The following is a 27610-nucleotide window of genomic DNA, read 5'->3' as shown; positions in this document are numbered from 1 at the left end:
GAGAATCACCTTATTGGGAAAAAAAACAAACTTTTTTTTCTTTTAAATCTGTCAAACTGACATTTTTGGCATTGTTGTGGAACTCTGTCTGTGTCTCAAGGAGTCTCCAGACATCCGCCATTGCCTGCAACTTATCATCCATCCTACAATTAATTGGAGGGAAACTCCAAATACAAACTGAACAACAGAACTGAACATTTCATCTGGATTAACAACCAAGATGTCTGCAGTAGCTGGATAAAAAAAAAACGTGAAATGGTTCTTGATTTCCAGTTAAGGTACAGTTCGGGTTTCTTGTACCTCTCCTGCAGGTGTGTCAGAGAGGATCGATGAGGCCATGTCCCGGTTTGTCTGACTCCTGGGACGGCGTGGAAAGGAGTTACTGTTCACTGAATCTGAAGTGCCGCACGTGTTGAAGTCGGGCACAGGAGGGATTTGTGTTTGTGTTCTGTTTACTCATTTTCTCTGCCGGCCCGCCATCTCTCTGTACACACACACACACACGCTTACACAGTGGTGCATTAAGCAGTCGTCCTCCCACGGGGCTAATCACATCAGGGCACAAGTCAAGCAAGTCTTTCTGAACATCCATTAAGCTGCTTCTCTGCACCAAATCCTCCATGAATCACCCACCCATGAAATATTAGCTCCATAAATTCGGCCTGCCATCTTATTAAGCTTAATCCCTTAAAAAAACATGAAGCGAAGCAGATGATTGGTGCCTCCCCCGCCTCCGCTGCCACCCTTCCACCTCAGGAGTGTGTGTCTGCATGATATGAGAAGGCTGGATAAACAAATGTGGAGCTGCTGCAGTTGCTCCCGATGTTTTACTGCTGCTACGACCAAGAGCCACAGACGGTTCGCAGCAGCTTCCTGCTGCGAAGAGCTGCAAGCCAGACCAGGGTGGAGACTGACCGACTGGACTGGACCGAGCCTTGTCTTTTTACATTATGTGTATGGCATTTGGTCAGTTAAGGGACCTTTAAGTAGTAATGATGTACAACTTTTTAAAATTAAAGTTAGAGATAAGATTAACACATATTATGCACGTTGCTCTGCAAGGTGACTTAGGGGGCGGGCCCACTGTCTGTTCATCTATCTGATTGGTCTATATTTTCCTTAGTTCATTGTGAGCATTATTAAAAGTTCATGGAAAATCGGTTTTCATTTGTAACACACCTGGAGTCACTAGCAGTACTTTAACTCCTGTGTGTGTGTTTCAGTCTGTGATTTCAGACTATGTGGATGGATGGATAACTTTTCTCAGTTCTGTTTTGCTTGTTTAATATCTGGAGTAAATCTAAACATGTCATCGAAACACCCAGGTAAAAAAACAAACAAAAAAAACACTTGATCCAGTTTTATTTAACAGCTACCAAGATCAATTTGAAATATTTTGTGTCTTTTAATACTTCAAAATGTTGTATGTCAGTGGCTGCATGTGCATCGAATCCAACGCAATTTCTTGGCGAATTTTCTCGAGTCTGATTTTAGAAACCAGTCCCAGCGCAGCAGCAACCCCGGTTATAATTTTGGATGCCGTGACGCCCAGAGAATTTTTTCCTGCTGTCCTTGACCGCAGCGCAACTTTTGCTTCTCGACACGATTTCTTAGTAGAGCGTTTTCTTTTTCTGTTGTTACTTTAGATGCATTTGTTCTTGGTCATGGGGTGACTCAGGCATCAGTTCTTGGTCCTTTTTTCCTTTAATTTGTGTGCTTTCTCTATGCTCATCCTTCAGGCAGCTGATGGATAGTTTTACATAACTTCCTGTCTGCTGGAAACATTAACTTAGTAAATCACGTCTTAGCTTCCTTCGATGATGTGAAACAGGAGCTGTCCTGGCACCTTATGAAGGTGAAGGACAAAATAGAGATTTTTCCCATACATCTTTCTAAGATGAAAATCCTTGAATTCACTATTTCTTTAAAAAAAAAAAAAAAAACCCTGTTTAACCTACAGTTTAATTTGAAATAACTGTATTTGAAGAAATGTAGAAGGAAGGAAAATACAGAAAATAAAAATTTATTAATTCAAGAAATGTGTCAGAAGCTTATAAATTAGAAAGAGAGAACTTTAAAGAAAATATGTCAGAACTTCAGGAGAAAATAAAGAGAGTAGGTTTTTCTTTATTAAAATAAAACATTACACTACATATTTATTAAAACATTAAGTCAACATTTCTATTTTTGTTTATTTTAATTTTTGTTAGTCTGGTGTACAATTCTAATCTGGTAAATGTCCAGTTTTCATTAGCATTATGCTGAAAATCATCACAGTTATCAAAAGCAAAGGGCTGAAAACACCGTAATTATTGTATTTAATGTGCTTTACTTTGTGAATTATGCTACTTAATGTATCTTTGAGTTTAAATTTGCCTTCCTTCCCAACTTTGAGCCCGGCCATTGGCCCGGCGCAGTCCGCCTGTCAGTCAGCCGGCCGCAGATCCAGCATCCAGCTCTCGGAGGTGCCAGCAGCCGGAGCCAGGAGGCCCCAGCTCAGCCTGGTCTGGCTGCAGCGTCCTGTTGCGCCGAGCTGTGAATGCGGGCATTGCTGCAGTAATTAACCTGAGGAGAGGCCAAGGAGCCGCCACAGAGCGGGCTCTGACACGCCTCAGAATAACGCCTTGTTCAAATTAGCATGATGAAGTGAAGGGACGGCCTGGAGGGAGGGCAGGGTTCGGAGAGGAGAGGAGAGGAGAGGGCTCAGCTGGCTGTGGTCGGCCTGGATTTGTGTATGCGGGTGTGTGTGGGTGTGAGAACAAGGTTACATCAGTTCAAATTAGCGGTAAACCTTGACAGGCAGATTGACTTTCTGTGTTGACTGGAGAGTATTTATGCCGCTGAAGGAGGTTGTGTGAGATCGGATCAGAGTTGCTCCACTGAGGAGGTATTCTTCGCCACTTTCGTCAGGTTTTTTTTTTTAAACCTGAAATACAAACAAACAAATTCGACTAAAAACGCCACTGACAGCTCAGTTGTGTACCAGCAGAACTGTTATTTGACCATGAAGTAATTTTTTAGTGTTTCTAATAAAGATAATTTTTTTATGAACAAAAAAAAAAGCATTACTAACATGCAAATGTATCTGGAAAATCTCTAGTTAGTCTAGCATAACCAATCATTCCAACTTGAATTCAAGACAACAAAGAAGAGGCAGAAACTCTTTCTGAGCTGCTCGTTGAAGCAAATCATGTTTTTAAATGTTGGACGCAAACACCCGGAACCTCCGGATCCTAATTCCTGGCTGTTTTTGGTGTAACCCAAACCAAAACCACCTTGGAGCTTTGGCAGGAAACCCCGAAAGTGGTTTAACTTCCAGTTAACTAGGCGGACCCTGCTGCTAACGCAGGCTAATGATGGCACCGTTACATAACTTCAGAACAGCATCACGACTGAATGTAACTCAAGGCTTCAAACACGTACAAAGACAGTGTGGCTGCGGAGGAAAGCGATGTGCTGTTGAACCGCTTATGTGGTCGATCGGATGAGGACAAAACAAAGTCGTCCATCTTGGACGATGAAAAGTTTAGAGCCCTTTTTTACCGTTTTTTTTTTTTTTTTTATGTGCAGTTTTCATTTTCAGCTGCAGATTCTTTCATTGCGTCGAACTCCAGCATGTTTGCCACATTTCCAAAATGTAGAAAGAACAAGGAGCAATCTAAACCCTTTGCATACTTATGGAATATGAAATCTTAAATGTAAAAAAAAAAGAGGGAGAGAGAGAGTGATGCAAAACAAAATGTACCATTTGTTATAATAGAGCACATCCCCTCATGTTATTACAACAACTGCGTTGTCTCTCCCTCTGTCTGGATAAAATGAGCTGCAGTTTGTGCTCATCCACACTGTCATTTCAGCTAGAGTTGTTTTTTTTTTTTTCAAGGATCACAATAAATGCAGGCTGCAGCTGCGTCTGAGCGTGCTGCACTGAAATTCAGCTGTTTTCTCAGTGGTGCAGCGGGTTCAAGGCAGATTGCTGTGTTCTCCTGGTGAACTCGGTGTTTGGTGGGTTAAGTGGTCAGAGAAGCCCGTGTGTGCGTGCATGTGTGTGTGTGTGTGCATGTGTGTGTGTTCAAACATTAAGTCTGCCTCTGCGAACAGACGTCCCTCTGTAGACACAATTGGCCCCCGAGGGCCCGAGATGTCCCAGGAGACCTCTGGCTGCACCTTCCCGACTCCGGTGGTTTAACAGCGCAGAGAAGTGCAGGGAGCTTGTTTTTAATTGTAGAAGAAGTTCAAAATAATCTTTTTTTTTTCATTATTTAATTTTGATTTTGTTTCAGAACAAACTGATTTATCAGTGCGAACCCTTCTGAGTGGATCTTTGTGAGTACTACACCCCGAAAGGTGCAGAATAAAGAATTTTGGGAAAAACTCCGAAGCTTTTTCTGACTTTTGGGAAAACATTCGGCAGACTGACAGGATATAAGTGGAGCTCTTCGAACCAAGTTTGTCCTGTGACATCTGCGCTTTAAAAGTCTGATGTCATTCCTTTCATTTCATGATTTTATCTGACATTTTTCACTGTGGGAAGATTTTAATTTGACTACAATGGCTCTTAAACATGAAGCGTAGCGCTCCCAACTGTGGACTGCATACGTTGCTAAAATGAAATGCATGTAATTATTGGCTAAAATGGAAATAAATTGCTAAAAATAGCAGTTGTTTTCTTTTAATATGAAGTGGGTTATTAGTGCGGCCGCTTGACGTGATCCTGCACAGCGACTGATCATTTTCTTCCCGTTTTCTCCGCAGAGCCTGGGAACACCTGGCCGATACGACAGCAGGAAAAAGTGAGTCTCATCTCCGTTCCTATTTCTGACTCCGTTAGCATCTCATTTCTGCTCGGTTTTTCATTTTCCCGTTTAAATAAAAAAAAGTATACCTTCCCGAAGCCCTGAAGTAATATGTCCTGATTTAATAAAGCAGGACTGATCACCTCGGCTGTATTTTTTTTTCTTCTTTTTTGAGAGAGTAACCCACAAACCAGATTATTTCACTGTCGTTATTGCCTCCCATTTTCACTGCCTGAAACCAGAGAGCAGGTATTTCTACCTAAATTTATCAAACCTTCACTTTATTTTGAGAAAGTGTTTCAAAGTTTCACTCAAATCCGCAGGTGATTCATCCATCTGTCTTCATAAAATACCCTTCACTGCTCTCTTTAAACTCTACTACTACATCTTCCTCTTTCGTCTATTGCCTGTTATGAACCTGCTAGAAAAAGACTTTGCTGTTACTTCATCATGCTGAAAGAAGCAATTCATATTCTCCAAATGAAATGCAAAAGTGTTAGTAGATAAATGAACTGGAACATGGGAAGTATCAGGTTTGTATCCAGGAGAGGAAGTTGTGAAACCTGTTGCCATGTCTTGTAATTACTGGAGAAAAGCAGGAAGGGATTCCCCTTCAACACTGATGTTTTGCACATCCTTGTAAAGCCCAATAATACAAAGTAAAAATAAAAACCGTCAATCTAATATACCTGAATCAATGTGGAATGTGTTTGACAGCACCACATTTCTCACAAATATGTGCCAATCTACTTCAATCTCCATCTCTACAAAGTTAAATGACTGTCAGTCTTACAGTATTAGGCTTATTAGGACATTGACTATGGATATTAAGGATTATTTTTGGTCACCTTATTCATTTCGGACATATTTCACACTTTGCACATGGGTTTCGGAGCGGGACCACTTCTGTCGCGCAGGATGAGACGCAAGCATACTAAAAATCACAACAGTGCCACCTGCTGGAGACGTTGAAAACCTACACAAAGTAGATAAAACGGGGGAAAGCAGCTACTTCGCTTTAGAAGTAATAAGTTCATTATGTTATAATTTTAGAACTCGGTAGGAACAACACATGGTTTGTCCGTCTGGATAAAAAAATTTAAAAAATCCAAATTCCTTACATCAACATTTCCACTCAGTTGTTACAGACCTCAGTGAGGTGTTACAGACCTCAAAGGTGTTCTTTGTTCCTGGCAAAGAAAGCCAGGAACAAAGTGGGCAGCAGCAGATCAGCGCCACATCGCATCCCTGCACTGATTCAGGTGGATTTTAACACAGCGACACCAGAACCAGAACATTCTGTAGCTCCCACACGACTAATGCTTCTTTGTAATTCCGTAAATGCCGGTTTCCACGGAGAGCGCAACACATCAAACTTCACCTCGTGGGGTTTGTTTGAGTCTAAGCGTGCACTTTAAAGCTCGCACACACTCAGACATTTAGGGGCCCGAGGTAGCTATTAACAATAATGGCCTCCGGCTACCGGTTGCCTTGGAAACGGAGGCGAGGAAACAAAGGCATGTTTGGAGGAGCTGATGAGTCGCAGGGATTTCACATCTGTCTCCTGCGAGGTCCAGAGACGCTCCCATGTGCGTTAGGACGCGATTATCGGCAGATGATTGTGGATGAAACGGTCGATTCGCCAAACTTCAGGCGAATTTAATCAGATTACAGGAGCTCTTACTCCTAATCATGAATAAATGAATAAATAATCCCATTCGTGGTACTTTGTTACAGTTTTTAATAAAACCAGAGGTACATTTAGGAGGGGGCAAAAAAAAGGAAGAAGCTACATTCAGCCATGCATGCAGTGTTAGTTTAATTATTTGGTTTGTTCTGCTATTTTATTAAAGATCTAGAAGATGGAAGAACAGTCAATATTTTAGCTTTGATAAAGATCAAATGTTAGACATGACAGGATCTCAGTTGCATCAACCGAACGGCCGATCGAGAAGCTCCGGCTTCTTTGCCCGGACGAACTAAAGAGTTGCCCGGTTGTTTTTCTTAGGACACAGATGCTTCCCTGTCCCCATTTCGGCCGCACAGGTAATAAGCTCGTGAGCAGAAACCAGACGTTCCTCTCACCAGAATGTCATGCATGTCGAGAGGGAGTCTCAAGTATTCACCGATTTCAGACTTTGGCGGGCGGTTGCGGCATCGGAGTCTCCGGCAGAACGAGTATTGATGCTTCTGCGGATTTTAAAGCTGCTCCTCAGATTTTTGATAATTTGAAATGAGTGATAAAATTGTATTTGGGAGCAGTTAAAACATGTTTTGCTGCATTGACACGCGTTTTTTTTTTTTCTGCAAAGTCTTCATAGTGGAACATTTGATTGGCTGATTCTTTGTTGCAGAGGCGGTAACGTCTAGCAATGTGGTATCCAACGGGACAAATGCATAGTCCCTCTACTGGGACTATTTAAAAAGATAAAACTATAATACATAAATGTGTCTCCTCACTATCCTACACTTCCATTCAGCTTATCGAAACAAACGTTCTTCAGATTAGTCGAACCCGTAACGAAAAACCCCACCGCTGAAACACATCCAGGAGGTCTGCAGCTTTTAAAAAAGCATTTTGTTCTCAGCTGTTAGAAAATGCCGTGCTCTCACTCTACATTATTAATTTGACATGAACCCCTAACATTAAAATTAGTTTATTTTCTCATCTTTAACATTCCAGACCTTTTTAATAGACAAAGCTCCTTTCATTTAACCCAGTCCTCCAGTTTCCTGCGAAGCTGGATGGTTTCTGAGGTGAACAGCTCGCCTTGCTTTTTTGTCAGAAGGGAAATCTGGTCAGGTTGCATAAAAAAGGTGTGCGAGGGTATTTGGAAAGAACCTAACACGAACTCACTCGCCTCACACGGGAACAACGAGCAGCGTCAGTCGTGACTGGAAGTTTTCGAGTCACTTGTTCATCAAAGCGACGTTCAGTCTCTTTCGTCTCGTGCAGAACTCCCAGTCTCTCTCTCTCTCTTTCTCTGCAGCTTTCATCCCTTCATTCCTCTCCTCTCCTCTCGTTCTCCTCCTCACACCGCTGCAGCTCTTTGAGCTAAACCCGCTGCCACCTGCCTGGTAATGAGACATCATGCTTCATCATCAGAGTTCATGCGTGTGTCTGAAGGCTCGTCCTTTAAAATCTAACGGAAATGGAGCTTTGCTGCTGTTTCCAATTCATTGCAATCATTTTTTGTTTTTACAGTGGGGAAAAAAGCAACTCTTAAAAACTACAGTGTCACGTTTTTTTCCCCCTGCTCGTCGCTGCAGGAAATCTGAAAACTTGTCCGTCTTGGCACTTGAGTCATGTCGTTTTTTGTTTTTTTTTGCAGTCACAGTGAGGATCAGAGTGATGGTGTGACACATTTACAGGGACACGGCTCCCAACTCCGCAGTTTGTCCTCCTCTGCTCAGTGTTCGGCTTAGTTTGAGTCCTGCCTGCTGTTTCAGGTAGATGCGCTCCAGTTCTGCTTCAGAATGGAGCTGCAAATCATCTGCAGGCGGCGTTAGGACAAACATATGTGAGTTTTGTCTAGATGAAATGAAACTGAACGGTTGCAAATTTTAAGCTTTGAGGGATGCCTTTGTTAAATACCATAAGGTTGTCCAGAGTTCTTCTTGCTAGAGTCTGTTTTCTGTGCACCAAACAGCTTGAAGAAAAAAAAAAAAGATTCCCAGCTTCTTTTATTATAAGCAACTCAAGGTTTTTAGAATTTAATTGAACAGGATGATTTGCTTAAAAAGATTTTCTGTCTTGATGTGGCCTTAAACTTGCCTTAACACCAAAATAAACAAACAAAAGAAAAAAAAAACTACAAAAGTATTGTAGAAAAGGGTATGATTGTGTAGGAGATTTCCTATGCACCCTGAACGCATCACAGGTGTGCAGCTCGGTAACCCGACAAAGAAAGAAAGGCAGCAAAGAAGCAGCCGAATGACTGTGTGCGTTCAGAAACCTAACCACACACACACACACACACACACACACACACACGTACCTAAATACCTGCTTCATGTACATGTACATTCTGGCAAACATATATAAAGAGCAAAAATTGAACTGGACTCTTCCTGATCTGTTCCGCGTCCACATAAACCTGTGTTCTGATCAGACACTCTGAAGCGATTGCTACCAACTTAGATCCAGAAGTCTTCCCAACAAGTATTTTATAGAAAACACTAAATTAATTCTGATCTGTTTTAAAAAATTGATAGATTCAATTTCGGCTTGGAACAGTCTGTACATGTTCACGTACAAGAAATCAGGCTGGTTTAGAATATTTGGCTGATAAACGTCCAACAAACGAGTTCCAGAAGTACCTTGTTTCTTGGACATAAGAGAGTCCCTAAAGTAAGTTGTGGTGATGAGATTGTAACTATTAATGCAGATTCAGTCATTATTCGTAAATGTTTGTGCACAATTTCCACCAGTCATTGTAACTTTTCTGCAAATCTCTCCAGTCTCATTAACATGTTTTTGTTGTTGTTTGCTTCATTTCTGACCAATCACTGCAACAGGGCTGAATTTCGACCAATCCCTCAGCCCGCTTCTAATGTAACTTCCTCTTTCACGGCGTCTAATGCGAGATGAAAGCGCGTGTGACTCTAAGCAGTAACATTTACCTCAATATTGAAAGAGCAAAGAGTCAGGAGACATTAGATCAGGTTAAAATCAGTCATTTTAGGCCTCAACGATCACAACAAACATGTCGCGTCGTCCTGGAGGGACTGATGAGAGTAAACTTTAGTGACTCAAACTCCACCCTTGTACTCCTTCTGTCATCCTCTATCAGGCTTCATTGCACCACTTCTGCTCTGACATCAAAACGATGATTTTTCAGTAAAAAGTTAAAGAGCAGAACCCGCTCTGGAGCTCCCGGAAGTTTCCCACGTCGTGACGAGCCGCGCTAAAAGCTTCAGAGCTGAAAGGTTTTGTGTTACCTGCTGCGACTCTGATTCAGCTTCCAAATTGAGGCTGCTGCTGCTGCTGAGGCATCATATGAATCAAACAAAAATGAGTGTTTTAAAACCTGTGGGGGCGCTGATCGGAGGACTGGATCTCCCGACAAAAGGAGCGTCGGTTCAAGTCGACGGGCTGTCCGAGTTCTGGACGTCTTTAATATGCTTGGAAAATTTAAACGGAACAAGATTTGGTCGCTCGCTACGGAGTCCCGTTATTTCGCAATTTGAGATTACGCTCATCTCTTGTGCCCAAATGCATCCACCAATGAGGAGGCTATTTAAAATTACACCCAATTGGAGAGTTGATAGAAAACTCACACAGATAAAAAAAAAAGAAAATGTTGTATTTGAATGTGACAGGTCATTTGAAATGACAAGATTATTCCATTAAAGAATGGCAAAAAGACATGAATGCTAAAAATGGAAAAATCGATTGGAATACAGCCTGGGTTAACATCGCTGGATCAACAGCCAAACACTTCGGTTTTTGTCGTCAGACATTTAACACCTCAGAAAAGGTTCATGATGAAGTTAGCCCCTGATCCATGCACTGCAAAAACACAAAATGGTACAAAGTATTTTTCTTGCCTCAGATATCTTAGAAAAGTTGAAGTGAGACAAAACTAACTTACTAGTATCTTTTTTAGCAAGATAAAGAAGTTTGTTTTAAGTGAACAATTTCTTCATTTTGATGAAAACTCACACTGGCAGATTATTTAACTTATAACAAGACATTTTCTCCATGTTATGAGTGAATTTATCTGCCAACAGAACTAACACTTTCTCTTCAATATTGAAGAGTTATTTACTTAAAAAGAGGGTCTATATTTTTCTGAAAAGTTACTTTTAAGTTCGTTTGTCTTATTTGTAGTGTAATAACATATTTGCACTACTAAACTAATGTCGTGACTCGCATCACTAAAGTGTTATGTGGCGGCCATAAAGATTAGAGGTGATCTATGTGGGTGGAGTTTAGGGTTGAGAATAATTATTGTGAGGGCTGGGAGGTGTTTCTGAGAAACGTTGAGCTGTTTTACAATGTAATGTCTCCCTTTTGTGCTAAAACGATAAAAAAAAATTGTGTTTCGATGAATGAATAAATAAATATACAAATGAACACGTGTTGATGTTTGCGGATCTCATGGTGTGCGAATGCGGCGTTCCTCAGGGGAGACAAAGTGACTTGATTAGTTTCTAATTGGCTCCGAAGAGTTGAGACTCAGGAGTTCATCAGCAGCAGCAGCAACAGCATCATCATCATCATCATCATCGGCAGCCATATTGAATTCTTTCAGTTCCGTCAATTGATGGTTCGTTCCGAGATTCCTGCAGCTCGGAGCGTCGGGATGGCAGGAAGCCGGGGATGAAGCATCTCTGTGATTGATGCAAGTCATTTCCTCGCTGTCACCCTCCCTCCGAGGAAAACTCCCACTCACTCGTAAACTCCTCCATACACACACATGCACGCGCACACACACACACACACACACACACACACACACACACACACACACACACACTATCTCCATTAAAGCAGCGTGTTCCCGGCTGAACTACGGAGTCGTGACAACGAGAACGCCTGATCGGATCAAACAAACAGGCGAGAGGAGCTGAAGAGCAACGATTCATTCTCTTAGTCATTGTGCGTGTGTGTGTGTGTGTGCTGCTGCAGAACTCCTCGAGTACGAAGACTGCAAACAAACACGACGACTTACAGAACCGGATCACTGCACACCGACGGGAAACAGGGCCACATTCTCAGGGGATCCGTTCGAAACAATCAAACTCTCATCCGTTTCAATCTTGTATCTTAACTTCACACAGAAACATAAATTCGGTCGAACGATCTCATGAATTTAATTTGATATAGTCGAGCTGCCGAGGGAACCTGCGGTGTCTTTCCGTTCCTTCTCTCCCTCCAAAGCGGCTTCAGCGGTCAAACTTTAAAAGCAACCCACGCTTTTATGACATTTTTCACTTGTACAAAATGAGATGTTTTTTTATTTTTTATTTTATTAATTAATTAATTTTTTTAAACAAACACGGTGCGCTATGGCCAAACATTTCTAATCTGGTTCTGATATACATCTTTCCGAAAGTTTTGTGCTTCATTTGCATATCCAAGTTGCCAGTGTTGTGTTCAAGACCACCTAACCCGAGACCAAGACAAGACCAAGACCAGAGTGTATCGAGACCGAGACAAGACCAAGACTTTTAGGGTCCGAGACCAAGTCAAGACCAAGACCAAGGAAAGTCGAGACCGAGTCGAGACCGAGTCAAGACCAAGACCAGCGCCCCACGCTACATGATACTATAAAATGTAAAATATGATCAAAATTGCTTCTCAAAATAACCTGAAAGACCCATATTCCCATAAAAACACCTAGATATTAAATACTTAATACATTTTACCAATATTAAATATTCCATTTCTGTGTTACAATGTGTGATGGTCTCGTGCCATCCCTAAAAACATAACGCCCTGGGCATTTGCCCATATTGCTCATTTAAGAAACCACCACTGTCTGCACCATTAAACATAGCAATTGAGGCAATGCCCTGACGGTAAATAACGCTCAACTATGAACACTGACCAAGGAGCAACAAGCAAGAAGTAACCAAACAGAAGGCGCTCATCGTGACTGTTCTCACTCTCTATCCCAGTACATGAAGCCAGGTAGTCTGACACCATGGCAGACATTACAGCTGCCACTTTGAACAAAAACAATCAAAGAGCAATGTGCATGCTCTGCATGCTCTTTCGTTCTTGTGTTTTAGTTATTTGTTAATTTAAATATCAACGTACATAATTAAATAATGATGCAGTGTACACAGAGCATTACTAGAACAAAGAACGGGTGTTCTGTCAGGTCAGATCATCATACGCTTAGCAAAACTCACGGTGTTCTGTCAGATCAGCATACGTTGTCAGATAGTCGTACGCTTAGCTCAGACATGCATACGCTGTCATTACCATATGATTTTATTTAATCAGCAACATAGAATCATGACGTAGATCATCATACACTTGGTTATTAACAGTTGTATGGCATCCAGCTGCAGCCAGACCTGCTTTAAATACACTTTGAAACCATGACAACGCATGTATATCTATCTAGTTATCATATTATGTCATATTATAAACAATTTAATTACTTATTTTCGTCATAACTTGTTGCGTATGCTGAACTGACAACTCCACTGATGGTCGGACTTCTTAAGGCGCATGCGCTGGCATGGTACTCACTGCATGTATGCTAGCAACATAGAATCATGACGTAGATCGTCATACACTTTGTTATTAACAGTTGTATGACGTCCTGACTTAGCGGTTAAGTGAGTTTTACACGGGGGTGTGTTGTAGCTGACTCCAGCTGCAGCCAGACCTGCTTTAAATACACTTTGGAAACCATGACAACACATGTATATCTGTATAGTTATTATTGAAAACAATTTAATGACTTATTTTCGTCATAACTTGTTGTGTATGGTGAACTGACAACTACTCTGACGGTCGGACTTCTTAATGCGCATGCGCAGGCATGGTACTCACTGCATGTATGCTATTCTGACAGTGTATGGTAATCTGATAGAACAACGGTTCTCAGTGACACTCCAGTCCTATCTAATAAGTAAAGAGCCGTGGAGAAGAATCGACTGTTTCTGAATGTCACATCACTATATTGCAGACTTTTGGACATAGCGTTGTCCCATATATGCGACAAGTCAGTCAACATCTCCGCACAATAATTCAGTGCAGTGAGTGACAACTTTTTTTCATCACAAATTCTTGTGTCTCTGTAGCTAGCTTTGCTAACATCATGTCAACGGAGCTTACCTTCTATGAGCTACTTTTCTAAGTGACTAAAAAAGTCAGACGTTGTCTCCACTGTCTGTGAAAGCGAAGCGCTGCTGAGTTAGCTGTGGCCATCGGATTTCTTACTATTTATGCAGCGCTATTATATTACTGACGATTAGACAAACATTCTCTGCCACTGAGAGAAAACCACTGCGCATGTCCTGGAGCGCCGCGTGCGAGTGAAAGGTGGGGACGGGGGAGAGGGAGAAACACGTAGTTGCTTGGATTTTAATCGGTGCCTTTTGCATCCACTGAAAACAAAGATGTTAACAAATAAACTGGACAGTATGCTGCACGTTTAGTGATATTTTCACAGTTGCGGTCTTGACTGGTCTTGAAATAAAATGGCGAGTCCTCAGAGCCCGAGACCGAGACAAGACCGAGACCAAATGCGGTCGAGTCCGAGACGAGACCGAGACCATCAAAAAATGGTCTTAAGACCGGTCTCGACACCAAGACCGATCTCGAGTACCACAACACTGCAAGTTGCCATATTCTTATATAGGAAAAAAAAGGTAAGTTTGCACTTCTACCTCTCCAACACAAAGCTAAACTTTTTCAGACTTTTTTTTTTTTAAACTGTCAAGTCATGAACTTTAACACTGAAACCACCTGAGGCCTACAGAACCTCACATGGAGATCCTGACCTTTTATTTTTTTTATTTATTTTCGGAGTATTTCGGCACCCTACTGTGGGGTGAACCCGCTGCAACGTCCTCTCCTGGGAAGAGTATATGTCGTCTCTACCTGTTTCCGTGTTATGAATATTTATTTTACTTCAATGATCTTGTAACTCGTCTCTTGTTGCTTCTCTGCTGTCACCGCTGACATCTTGCCACCCAAACGCAGTTTGAAGTTTTCAGTTTGTCTTATTTTTATTTCTTTGACCATAAAATATCAGCACGTATTACAAATGTACGCCAATATTATTCGGTTCTGCAAAGCGAAATAAAACTCTTTATGTTTCGCATTGATCAACGCCGTTTCGCAAACATTTTCCTTTGGCTTCTTTGCCTCTCCGCCGCCATCTTTTTCTCATTACGTTCTGTCCTCCGTTTGTTTTCCGTCAGTTCTTTTAACCGTCTGCAGATGTTTCAGCCAGCTGGACGTGTTAAGACGTGCCTCAGGTGTCAAACTAGTCTCAAAACGTCCCGTTTAGTGGCACATAAAACGTGACGCATGTTTTCATAAAAATAGCGCTTCTCGCCCAAGAGATGATTGAAGTAATTCTTCCAGCTTGTTTGTTCCCAGAAAACCAGAGATGCAGAACAAACAATGAAAAAAACAACAAAAAAAAACATCAGTAAATATTTATAAGGGGACGTTTAACTGTTTCTGCTCCCTCCTCACCTGTTGCTTTGGGCACCATGGAAACAAAATGCAGCAGCCAATGAGCCACTGGCTGCATCCGAGCAGAGGCTGGCAGGATGCCAGAGCATTCATTGTTCCATGTTTGTGATGTCAAAGTGAACTATTGTCTGGTGGCTTTGTTCCTGCTGCGGCAGCCGTAGATTCATGCAAAAAAAATAAAAAAAATACATTAAAAAAAACAGGAAGGTTGCAGATGTGACAGCAGAACCATCTGAGAGGGAGGAGACTCTGGATTTAACGATTCGCTCTCACCACGAACTGCAACAAAAACGTTTAGCGTCAGTCATGTTGTCTGCCTTTTTTTTTTTTTTTTTTTTTTTTTTTTTTTAAATTAAAACATCACTCGGGATCAGGTCTCAACATTTGCAAACATTTTGAGCTCTTTCATAAACCAGTTCTTAGCAGAAACCATAAAGCTTAGAGCTGAAGCGAAGTAGGAGAAGGAACACCGAATGAACAAGAAAGGGGGGGAAAAACAACAAAAACCGATGAAACAAAGAAACGAATAAAGAAAACCCATCTAGTTTATAAACTTTAATAAACACGTGACTTTACATAAAACGCGTCCTGCATGCAATAGGCGCACTTTCTCTTTGAAGCACCTGAGGTCACGCCGCATCCAGAGAAGCAGAGCGTAATCGTGCTGCATCGAGATGCAGAAATACCCTTTAGAAGATCATACCAGATTATTACCACAACAATGACACCAGGAGGGTCACATTTGTACGCTGCAGTGTGCATTTTTTTTTTTTTTTGTAGATAAGTATGGCTTCTGCCCCTCCACCAGTTGTCTCAGCCTCACTATGGAGGCGGAATACCAAGTAAAGCTCGCTAACTCCCAAATTGCCTCATAAAATTTATAATAAAAGCAGCAGAAGAGCAAGATGAGATGGGAGATAATGTTTTTCTATCAGAAATCCAAGCTTTTTTTTTTGTACGAAGTGCTTCTTTAGGTCTCTGTAGATCAACGGCGGTGGTAGTTTTCCACTGTAGGGACAGGGTGCAGCAGAGGGAAATGTACTCGTATTTGGACAGTCGGGGGGGAGAAATGAGCCTGTTGCAGTAAATTGAATATCATTTTGTGGCTTTTAGAGGGAAGAAAGAATTCAACAGAAATCAAGCGCTGTAAATAAAGCGACGCCTCTTCCAGTCGCCGTTCTTCTTCTAGAAAATAATCCTTAACAATATCGACAATGTTTTCAGGCCAAATGCTGCTTTTAATGGAGATCATTAAAAGGTCAACAATGTGGTTGGAGATGTAGAATTTGCTGTTTGTTGTGGTGATAAGACAACGGTTAGCAAGGTGCATATCAACAGCATATGCAATCCAACGCTAAAGGAACATTTGACCTACCTATGTGCTAAATAATAGTTTATTTTTGTCACATGCTTGGCAGCCGTTTTGCATACTAAACTTGGGGCGGCATGAAGTCATCGAAAGACCTTTGCTACAAGGTAATTTTCTGTGTAAATTAATTATAGTAAAGGTGAAGTTTAGTCATTTTGGAACATCCTAAGACATCTTCAAACTCCAGAGTTTGTTGCAATCGTTCTAGTTAATAATTAAATCATCAGTTTACATGATGTCACTCACACATATCATCCTGTGCTTTAAAAAAAAAAAACAACACATCAGTAAATGGAACTAATCCTTCGATAATCCAATCCTGTCTTCGTTACACGAAGCAGCTGGAGCGGCAGATAAGACGGACAGATGCACCAACAGACTCCCGTCCAGCTTCCAGGCCTCATAAATGAACACAAAGACGGTCTCTGCTGTCCGACGGCCTCCTGCAGGACCTGCTGCAGGGTTGGCTGACCTGTTTCGGGTCGGCTCCGTAAAACGCAGCAGCCATGTGAACACGGCGCAGGTGCGAAACCGCATCACTGTTCAAAACCGTAGCCTTCGTGGAACAGAGGTAAAAACTTGTCAGTGGGGTCAGATCCGGTGTCAGTAAGCTGAACTAACTCTTCTGCCCTGCAGGCTCCTGATTGGTTATTAGTTTTTAACCTTATTGACCTTTAACCTTTGCGTCATTCACTATTCAAGCGAGTCAAATCACACTTTTCGGCATCAGATGCCTGTGGTGTAATCACTTCTGAATGCATTTCCTGGTTCGTAAAAAATTCACTCATTTGCCTGATTACTTTTCTATTACATTCCTCCCACTCAGAAAAATGATTTTATTATTTTAAAAGCAAAAAAAATAAATAAAACGTACTATAGATCTGTAGATCTGTTCGGTGTTTATCAAAGCAGGCCGTTCCCATTCATTCATGCTGTTATTTATTCACTCCGCTCAGGCATGATTCTTCATAGCTAAGACAAACCTTTGTAGATATTGCAGAGTATTTTTGCCTGGAGAAATCTCCATTAATGGAGATGCATTGAAATTATTCTATTCATAAATTTGAACTTTCCGGTTATTTAAAAAAATAACCTCTAACAGGCTAAAATATGTTTTCATTTTTGTTCTTCCGAGGGTCTGATGACTCATTTTACTTTACAGAGGGTCAGAGGGTGGATGAAAGATTTTAGACATTTCACATTCAACAAGAGATATTTGGTAAAGGTTTTCAAGATTTTATTTATTTATTTATTTATTTATTTTTAACAAATGAAGCGCGTCTTTCAGGACAGAACTGTGGGTTTCGTAAACAGGAGTTTTTCAGGAATGTGTGCTGAAGTTCTGGATGACAAGAAAAGCTTCCGGATGATCCGGATTGGCTTTTCCGGCTTTACAAAGCATGTCCGTAAAAGCCTGTTAGTAAAATAAAACGTATTATAAAAGACCGCCAGACGCATCACAGCTGCCGTCTCGTTGCTTGATATAAAACATGTTATTATATCAAGCTGGTTCATAAACGACTAAAGGAGAATTTTATTCTGAAGGACTCTGTCATCCTCTATGAAATTCGGTGGTTGGTTTTGTTTTCAAGCGACGCCGAGTCTTGCGTGGAGAAAGCGACTTTCTCTCAACTATATCCAAACATAATTAGGTTGTATAGGATCGATGGTGGCTGCGTAAAAATTGGAATTAAGAGTTGCGATTTTGACCAAATGTTTCGAGTCCTTGCGCACCAAAAGTTCCAGGAGCTGAATGAGACGAGATTTCTGCTCAGAAACACGTGAAGGTGAGAGGGACATCATTAGAAGCTGCTGCTGCTGCTGGTTGGAGGTGTTTTATTCTCAGTCTGAAGGACGGGACAGTCTGACACCCAGCAGCTGAGACCTGAGAGAGCTTCGGACTCTTAACCGGACAAACACGACCAATTTACATGTTCTCTAAAATAAAAAGAACAAGATGTCTATTTGTTGATTAGGTTCATTTAAAAAAAAAATCTCAAATATGAATAAAATCCTCTTATCTGAGAACCTTGAAAAGATGAATGAGTTTGGGGTGTAGGGCGTGTGAAAAGCTGCAGGAACAAAGCTGCTTTTTTAAAAGGAATTTCTGCTCATTTGCTCTGAATCACAGCAACAAAGTCTGATGTCCTGTGAGCGGTATAAATTAGTGTCTGTGTTTTCTTTTTTGTTTTTTGTTTGGTTAAAAGCTAACGGTCACAGCGGTGCAGACATCATTAGGAAGAAGAAGGAGTCTGATGTTGGGATGTGAGGCTTCGTGTTCGTTTGCTCCAAAAAAAACAACCTAAAACCAGCTTTTTCTCCACTAAACACAAATAAGTTTGAGCAAACGCATTTTTCATATGTTATACATGCTTTTTTTGTTGTTCTTTTTCATATTACCCATCCGTTCTCATGTTTCTCGCTGCATCACCTCCCAGAGAAAGTTGGTCCAGTGTGATCCTCGAGACGTTTTGAAGCTATTGTCGAAGCGGTTCAAGTGTCACTTTGTCCCATTTATCTTCCACTTATCCAGGATCAGATTGTAGAGGCAACATCTCGAGCAGGACAAGCAGACATCCATCTCCCCAGTTCTTTCAGTCATTTCAACAAAACCAGACGCTCTCCTTTCCAGGACTTGACGCCTTTTACAACAGAGTCGTGATCAGAGACACTAAGCCGTTACGAGAAAGTCCAACCTGTAGCAGTGGCGAAAAGCTCTGTTTTGTAAAAGCTCTTCTTGTTTTGTTTTTTTTTTTTGCTTATAGCCATTTGGAGTCGACTCTAGTACTCCTTACACTGTGCCTAAGAGTCACTCTCTGTACTGTACCGGTCAGCGTTTCTTCTCCAAAACCTTGGTGTAAACATTCCCAGGAAGAGGGAAAGGTCTGAATCCTCAGAAACTGGAGAAAGCTCTCCTAGATTATCCCCACCTCTTCAAACGGATCACCTAAACCTGCAGAAAAGCCTGTTTCTTTCAAAGAAAAAAGCTTTTTTTTGGTCTTTTTCTTCTTCTTTTTAAGTATTACTTTTGGTGTTTTCCTGTGGGTTACAATTAGTAAAGTTACACAGTAAAAGATTGACGGCACTCAGAGAAAAAAGATGGGAGTTCATTTATCAATGTCATATGTTTGCCATGTTTTTCATACATTTAAAAATACCTTCGGTTCCAAACTAAATATCTAATTGAAAAAAAAATATTTCAATATTTTTTAAAATAATTAATTAAAAAAAATGTTTAGCTTCCAAATGATTTAGAACGCTGCATGTTTCATTTGTAAACAGAATATTTATGTAGTTAAATCTGAGCTAAATGTTTAGTTTTCATACTAAATATTCAGATTTCAAATTGCATATTTAGTTAGAATGCTAAATATTTAATTTGAAAACTAAATATTTAGCTTATGGGTAAAGTTTTAAAACTTTTAACTAGTTTTAAGACTAGTTAAAATAACTAGTTTTAATATTTAGATTTGAACTAAATATTTGTCATATTGACAAAATATTTAATTTGAAAGCTGAATATTTAGTTTGAGAACAAAATTTTTAGTTCCCAACTAAATCTTTAAGTCTGAGCTAAATATTTAGTTGTCAAACTAAAAAACATGGCAAAAGCGTAATCTCCACTGCTTGCAGGAAAGTTGTCGCTGAAGTAATGTTTTTTTTTTTATTTCATGTATCATCCTTTTTTTTTTTTTACCCTATTCAGAATTTTACTTTTTTTTTCTGTAACTTTACACACGGCACCTCGTATTTTCCTAAGCATGTTCAGCTGCAACTTTATTCGTTTCACATCTTACTGTCTGAAGATACTCTCGTCTTACAATAAATAATACAAGCCTCAGAGATTTCATTGTTTCCGCCCCTCTGCTCCTTTTTACTGTAACATCCGTCTGTTTTTTATTCTTTTTCCCCCTTATTTGTCTTTCCTGCTGCGGCGTTCCTCTCTCCTTCCTCTGGAGCATCGGTGATCTCACCTCCTCTCACCATCACCTCCCCTCGCTCTTCCCCTTTTGTTCGCTGCCTTTTCACTCCGCCGCCCCTCCTCCATCTCACTCGCTCCCCTCCCTGCGAGAGTGTGTGTGAAAGTGTGCGTGCGCGGGCGGGCGGGCGTGTGTGTGTGCGTGCCGATGCACCCGCCGGCGAACAGGTGTTTGAGCCAGAGCTCCAAAGCGAGGAGCGAATAGATAGCGCTCGCTCCCGCTCCGGACCCGCTGTGGAGACTCCTCTCCTCCTGCAGAGATGATCCGGAGCGTCGGGGGACCAGCCGGGAGGCATCAGTCTGAGAGGTTTAACCCAGCAGAGGAGGCTGGAGCGCTGGGATAAATCTGCTGCTCATCCTCCGGCTGGTTCCTACAGTGAGTATGGGAGGAAGTTGGAGAGGATTCAAGCCGGGATCGGTCCGATTCTGCAAACTGAGTTCTGAGTGAGCAGGTGTATGTGTATGTGTGTGTGTGTGTGTGTGTGTGCGTGTGTGTGTGTGTGTGTGTGCGTGTGTGTGTGTGTGTGTGTGTGTGTGTGTGTGTGTGTGTGTGTGTGTGTGTGTGTGTGTGTGGAGCTAAAACACCATCGGTGAGGTCTGCCGTAGGACCCTCAGAGGATCAAGTCCGCTGGTGTTTTTTTGGGCGGGCGGGGGGGGAGGTTTGCTGCAGCAGTCTGTCAGAAGCGCGGGTTGCACCTGTTAAGCAAAGACACTTGTTGAGATCTGAATTCATCCTTTAGTGTCTCTGGCGGGAGATTCTTTAAACATTTTTTTTCCCCTTAGGAATCTGAAAGAACCCTGTCAGGTCTCAGCTTTCTTCCTTTCTGTCTGGGGAAGTGAATGCGAAGAGGGCGGAAGCCGTCGGAATTTGATTCCCGTCTCTTCCCCTGTTTCTGTGCGTCAGGTCGGACAGTAAGATCTCCCGCTTGGCTCAGCGGTGGAACCAGAGGACAGCAGGAGATGCTCTGATCCGAGACCTGAAGCCCCTGTACCCCACAGGAATCTATCGATCCTCGCTCAGCCTGGACAGGTGAGCGTACGCACACTGATGCGCGCACAAACACACACACACACACACATTTGCTGCTCAGAGTGCAAACTTCTGTTGCCGCGCTGGCGGCGAGGAAGTTCATCCTCACTTGTGGAGACGTAGCTTTTCGTCCGCTGTGGTGCACTCCGGTGATTTACATTTGAAGGGAACCGGAGCGTCAGCAGCACGACCTTTTCTATTTGTCATCTCTGCATCATTTCAATGTGAGCAATCAGACAAAGAACACAGTGTTCTGCGTGTGGTGATGGAATATCCACTGTTAAAATAAAATGCAGCTGTTTCTTAGAGTTTATTTTCAGGTGCAGAAGCCATGTGACATGTTATGGAAGTCCTGGTGAAGGAAAATATGGGGATTTTGTCTCCCTGATGGAGATTCGGTCAACAGGACTCTAAACTTTGAATCAGCAGCTGAACGTTCTCGCTTCGTTAAAAAAAATCACCTTGAATAACTTTTGAAGGAAGGAATTAAGCCGAATTTCTGAAACGAATGCTAACACCAGTCTAACAAGATGTTCACGGGAAACATCAAGCCAATCAGACAGATACATGCAGATGGAAATATCTAAAGAAGGCAAATCTGCACTGGGTGTAAAGGAAAAAAATAAGTTGGATATTCCCAGCTACACTAAATGTTCAAGCTGCAACATGGGAACATCCAACGGACCAAGGAAGGCATCGGAGCATCAAGATTTGAAGCAATCTTCCGAAAATGGAGATTGAACAATAACAGAGCCTAAGGATGACTGAACAGACACGATTCTGGAGGAACTCTGAGGGAGCTGACAGGAAATGGGGCCAAACAACAACAACATAAAAAAACATAAACACCTGAACAAAGATCCAGAGGTCTGATTAGAAACAAGTTATGGAACGTGGATAGTTTAGATGAAAGTCATGAGAAAAGTCATAGAAATGGTGCCGGAGTACTGAGAAAACACAGAAGACTGGTGGCAAAACATGAGTTTTTGCAATGAAGCTGGATTTTTATTTTTATTTTATTTATTTAAAATTGTTTTTATTGTGGATGTAGTTGTTGCTGAGATGTTTCCATTGCAGTGTCCAGACTTTTCCATGTTGAAATTCCAGGTGGGAAACGCTACACTGCAAGTGTATCTCAAATTGGAGGGAGAACTCGGTGTATATGCTGCAGTCCCATATGTCCTTGGTATCAGTGGGTGATTGTTGGCTGTTGTTATGCTCCTGTGTTTAAATTATTCACAGGAGCACAGATTTTTTTTTGTGCCCTTATTCAGCCTGAGCCAATAGCCCACTTAACCCTACTCATCTGCTGCCATGGTTACCTCCCGGTTTGATTCGGGGAATAGGTTAAACTGCTGACCTGAGCTGCGCTTTAGGTGAGCACACAAAGAGCCAATCAGAGGGATCTGCTGTGTGTGTGTGTGTGCGTGTGTGTGTGTGGGGTCTGGTTATTCCTCGTCTTGTGAGGACACGTCTTTATATCCCGACTGCACAGCTGTTTTCTGAGAACAAGCGGCCGCTATAAAGAGGCTGCGACGTGAATCATTAAACCCAGAAACTTAGAGGAAGGCCTGGTTGTATTTGTGGAGGCTGACACCAAGCATGGGGGGGAAAGGGGCAGGAAAAGTCACCATCACACACAGAAGGTTTTCTTTTCCCATGTTATACACTTCGTTCACGTGGCAAGATTTTCAAATTGTGGACTGATTTTCAAAACCAGAGAGAGCGCTCACGTGACATTAGAAAGTCTTAGGTGTAACAGGTTCGGTCCTACAATGTGTGTGGGGTAACGCGCTACGCACAAACCGGTCTCACTCACCAACATTCCAGACGTCCGATGGGAAATCTCGCAAAACTCCTACGTAACGTCAACGTAAACAAACATGGCCGACTGGGAAGAAGCAGTTCAGTTCAGTTTATTTGCATGGTGCCAACAAATGTCGTCTCCAGGCACTTTCCAGCAAAATCATTTCAGTTCAATCATCCATACACCCTAGTTATCAAATAGTAGTGAACTCAGCTGATTATTCAAAGTAGTTTAAACAGTTTAAATCTAAGAAAATGGCACTGGTTTGTGGACTATATTTAACAGAGAAGAAGAAAACAAAGATGTATTTGACCTTCACCAGACTGGATTGGATTAGTTCAGATTGATTGACTGATTGACGGTTGGGTGGATTGATTAGGTTATTGTCTGTGATCCTTCTTGTCACCTTATATTTTGTAGATTTCTCTGCTTTTACAGTTATCACATTTTCTCTGGAGTTATACTTTTTCTAATATCTCCCAAAGGCTAGAACATCTCAAGGCTGGATTATTTGTTCCTCAGCACGAATCACACAAATGGATCTAAAGCCTTTCAGGCATTTTTTTTTTTATATGAAGTTTTCTATTCACCGTCCTTCACTTTTTCTTTGAAAATCTAATTTTAGAACACCTCTCTCTCTAAAGGCAAAGCCAGGCAGTTGATAGACATCTGTTCATGAACTTTTCTATTGATTGGTGTGGAGATCTTTTAAATTTTTTGTTTTAGTCTACTGGAGCATTTTCAATTTATTTGTTGAGCCACCTAATTCTGACCCCAGAGTAACTCATGCAGAAAAAGTCTTAGGAAGTGAAGCTGTGAACCAGTGGTGTGTTGATATGTCGCTTGGTAAATAATTGAAATTAGATCTTTTCGCTCTCTACCAGCAGCTTCACAAAGGCAGAATTAGTCCTTATTTCCATAGATTAATTCCTGAGAATAACCAAAGACGACATAGCCAGAGAGAACGTTTGATGTAAAATCTTTGAGTCACAACCAGAAAACATGCAGAAGATGTTTTTTTTATTATTATTTTATTTTATTTTACCAGGCAGAGGGGAAACCTTAAAATCACTTAGAAACTCTCAGGGTTTCTTCACGTCAGATACGGTGTCTCACAAGTCCAGGTCAGGTTTCAAGTCATCACTGTTGACTTTCTGATCAGTTGTGGGCCATTTGGTCTACAGACCAGATGACCTCCATCTTAGCCCCACAAACTAAATTGCTGTAGGTTAGAAATTCATAGATGAACATTAAACAATGTAAACTCTACAAAAGATTATCAACCGTTTTGTTTTTGAACATTTAATTGAGCATGAAACATTTGCTAAAGGCTGATTTTTAATATTTGACACTTCATAAAATGTAATATATATCTTTTTGGAAATATAAATATGGATCTATGCCCACAGAGAAAAAAATAGAACATTTTAATGACACGCTTCTGAATGAATTGAACTATTGGCATTTAATTTTGTGTTTTTAATGTCTTATTCCACACCTATAAATCCCTCTATTCACATTATTCACTCCTTTATGACATCCTGTAGGTTTCTGAAGCTTTTCTTCTTTTCATTCTGGATAAAACAGTAATAATATGCAGAAGCCCTGCTACCCTCCATTCATTACCTGTTTGAATGTGTGTATCTGCATCAAAGAAAACTGTTCACACTCTACTCAGTCAGACTCCATCATCTCCACCAAGACCAAAGACCTGTCTAAGGGGCAAAATTGTAGATCTGAACAAGGCTGGGATTGGCTAACAGACAAACAGCTTGGTGAGAAAACAATAACTGCTGACTTAATTATTAGAAAAATAGAAGACACTGAAAATGACTGTCAATCTCTTTTCCATTCTCTAAAAATGTGAGGGATGAAGCCAGAGCTACGTGATGTGATAAATGACCTGAAGAGTGCCGAGACCGTAATCTGAAAGGTTACCATTGGTAACACGCTGCGTCGTCACAGATTACAATCCTACAGTGCGTGCAAGACCCCCTGCTGAGGCCAGCACATGTCCAGGCCCATCTGAAGGTTGCCAATGACCATCTGTATGATCCAGAGGAGGCATGGGAGAAGGTCTTGGGGTCAGATGAGACCAAAATAGTACATTATGTGATAAACTCCAGCTGATGTGATTGGAGGAAGAAGGCTGAAGAGTGAAATTCCATGAAAACCATCCCAACGATCAAGCGTGATCGTCTTCCAGCTTTACAATGACCCAGAACACAGAGCCAGAAACTGTCTGCCCGGTAATGTTTTCCACTGTGAAGAGGAGACGTGCCGAACTGAACAAGATGGCTGTTAATGTTAGTTCAGTATTTGGAAGCGTGGCCGACACGGACCGAACGGCTTTGTTCGCTTCCTCCCACTGCCGTTGCTTAAACATGCAGACTACAATTTAAAAACGGGCCAGAAATTAAATATCTTCTCCTTCAATTCTCTGATTGACTCGGTAAAAGAATAAATAAATAAATAAATCTGTCGGAGACAATCCAAGTCAATGGTAGGAACCCCAGACTGTGCTGGAAGCCAGAATTTTATTTTAAGAAGAATTGCACAGGAAGGCCATGGCCAGGCTAACAGTTACCCTGACGCTATGAAGTTCTGGAGAAAAAAAAAATCCCTCTTGCAGATTGTCCAAATCTGGTTAAAAATTACAGAAAAAGTCTGACCTCTATAATTAAAAAAAAAAAAAGTTAATGTACCAAGTATAAATTTCTATTTTCTATTGTATGCAAACAAAGGAAATTAATTAATACAAAAATCAATGTAATTTTAAGAATTTTTGGGGGTTATTTTAGATTTTGTCTCACATTTGCAGATGTTTTGAAGTTAAAATTGCAAACCTCTCGATTCTTTGTAACTTAAAAAAATAGTACATCAAATACTTACATCCCCCCCACTGTGAGCATAAGCTGGAGAGACAAATGTGTAGTCATAACCATTAAGCTACCGTCTCTGACATGTATCTGAGGTGTACGCTTGTCTATGTGTTCACCTGCACTGTGAGTTTGTGTCTGTGAGGTGTGTGTGTGTGTGTGTATGCTTACATGTGCAGTGTTTGTTAGCCCTCACCTTGCTGACCCGCAGATAAACCGTGCTGTTATCTGAGCTGCTGCAGACGGCTTCTGTTTCATGACTATGGGATGTCTGCAGACTGCAGCCAGCACACACATCTGTGATCTGCGGCTGCCTTAATTATCCATTCAAGTTATCTTAAGATAAAACGGTGACCTCTAACAGCGGCTTCTGCAGTGATGCAAGAGACTCCAGTTTTATCTCTGTTAACTCAAGTTCTTTCCTTTTTTTAAGACAAATCATTTCGCCAGCAGTTTTCCTCATGTAGAACAGAGCTGCAAACCTTGGCTTACCTTATGAATTGTTTTCATCTTTAAACACATCTTGTCATGGTTACGGAAAGCATAGTCCAGCACTGATTGACCAGCTGATGTATAAAAAGCCTGAAAATCTATAATTACAGCAGCATAATCTAATACTGAACGTGCAGCATCTGTCTGTAGACTTCTCAGTCCTACAAATACATTTCTCTGATAGGGAGCAATCAGCACGTCATCAAAACAACATTTCTCCATTAAGCCTCGTGTTTCCATAATGGCGAGAAAATCATTATTATGCTGAGTTTTCGGCCTGTCATCTCTGTGCTATTAACTTCTGCAGTGCAAGTGGGCATGTTCTTGCTTTTACCTCCAGAGCGGTTTGCCTGTTGATGCTTCCTCAGCAGTATTGGAGCCTTGCCTGGAAGATAATGAGATGTTCCAAAAGGGAAAAATTGACAAAAAGGGACAGAAAACAAACTGTGAATTTATTCTCCCTCTAAGCCAGGCGGCACTGGATCGATGTGCTGCTTATTTTGCCAGGAGATCACACAGCTACAATAAAAAGCTCCCGATTGGAAATGGCATTGAGTAGGATTTTCAGAGTTGAAAGTCCTAATCACATTTTGTCTGAGATCTCCATGTTCTTGTATTCTGACAAATTCTCTAGAGGGCTTAATTTAAGCTGTTGAGCTGAAACAGACTCCATAATTTAGCCTAGCACATATTTTATATTTAAATTCCTAAGATGCTCGAATTGAGTCAAGGACCTCTAATAAAGTGACCTTTGTCTCCTTGACTCTTTAAGATTCTTCCAGAGTGCCCTGCAGAAAAGAACAACTCAATCTTAAAAGAAATTCCTAAAGCTGCATGTATTAAACATAACTTAAAGACTCTATTTAACGCCTTTAAAATCGGGCCTCTGTCTCTTTAAGAAGCTCCTGCTCGTTCTGACAAGCTGCCTTCAGCACGTCGTTGTGACAACATTTGTCCTTTATGCCTCGCATGCATTTGTTTTGAATTAATATGGTTCTGTGAGGATCCACAGAAAAGCAGCTATGTAGCCGTAACGGTTCACATTTGAGGTGTGGATTTGGAGAAGCTCCAAAATACACAAATATTA

General features: G+C 41.3%; 1 protein-coding gene across 4 annotated transcripts in view; it reads left to right on the top strand.

The window, feature by feature from the left end:
• The window catches only part of ankfn1a (ankyrin repeat and fibronectin type III domain containing 1a), a 96090-nt gene that overhangs the window by 32826 nt on the left and 35654 nt on the right, over nt 1-27610 (top strand). For all 4 annotated transcript variants that reach the window (XM_088001101.1, XM_014998605.2, XM_014998604.2 and 1 more), the window contains exons 6-7: nt 4756-4793; nt 21220-21345. In XM_088001101.1, the coding sequence (XP_087857227.1) occupies nt 4756-4793; nt 21220-21345 (164 nt within the window). The remainder of the gene's footprint in view (nt 1-4755; nt 4794-21219; nt 21346-27610) is intronic.

The sequence above is a fragment of the Poecilia mexicana genome, unplaced genomic scaffold (assembly GCF_051168715.1).
Source record: "Poecilia mexicana isolate PSO_F unplaced genomic scaffold, ASM5116871v1 scaffold_19, whole genome shotgun sequence".
NCBI classification, from domain to species: domain Eukaryota; kingdom Metazoa; phylum Chordata; class Actinopteri; order Cyprinodontiformes; family Poeciliidae; genus Poecilia; species Poecilia mexicana.
Note: the sequence above shows the minus strand (reverse complement) of the source record. Positions and strands in the feature narration are given on the sequence as shown.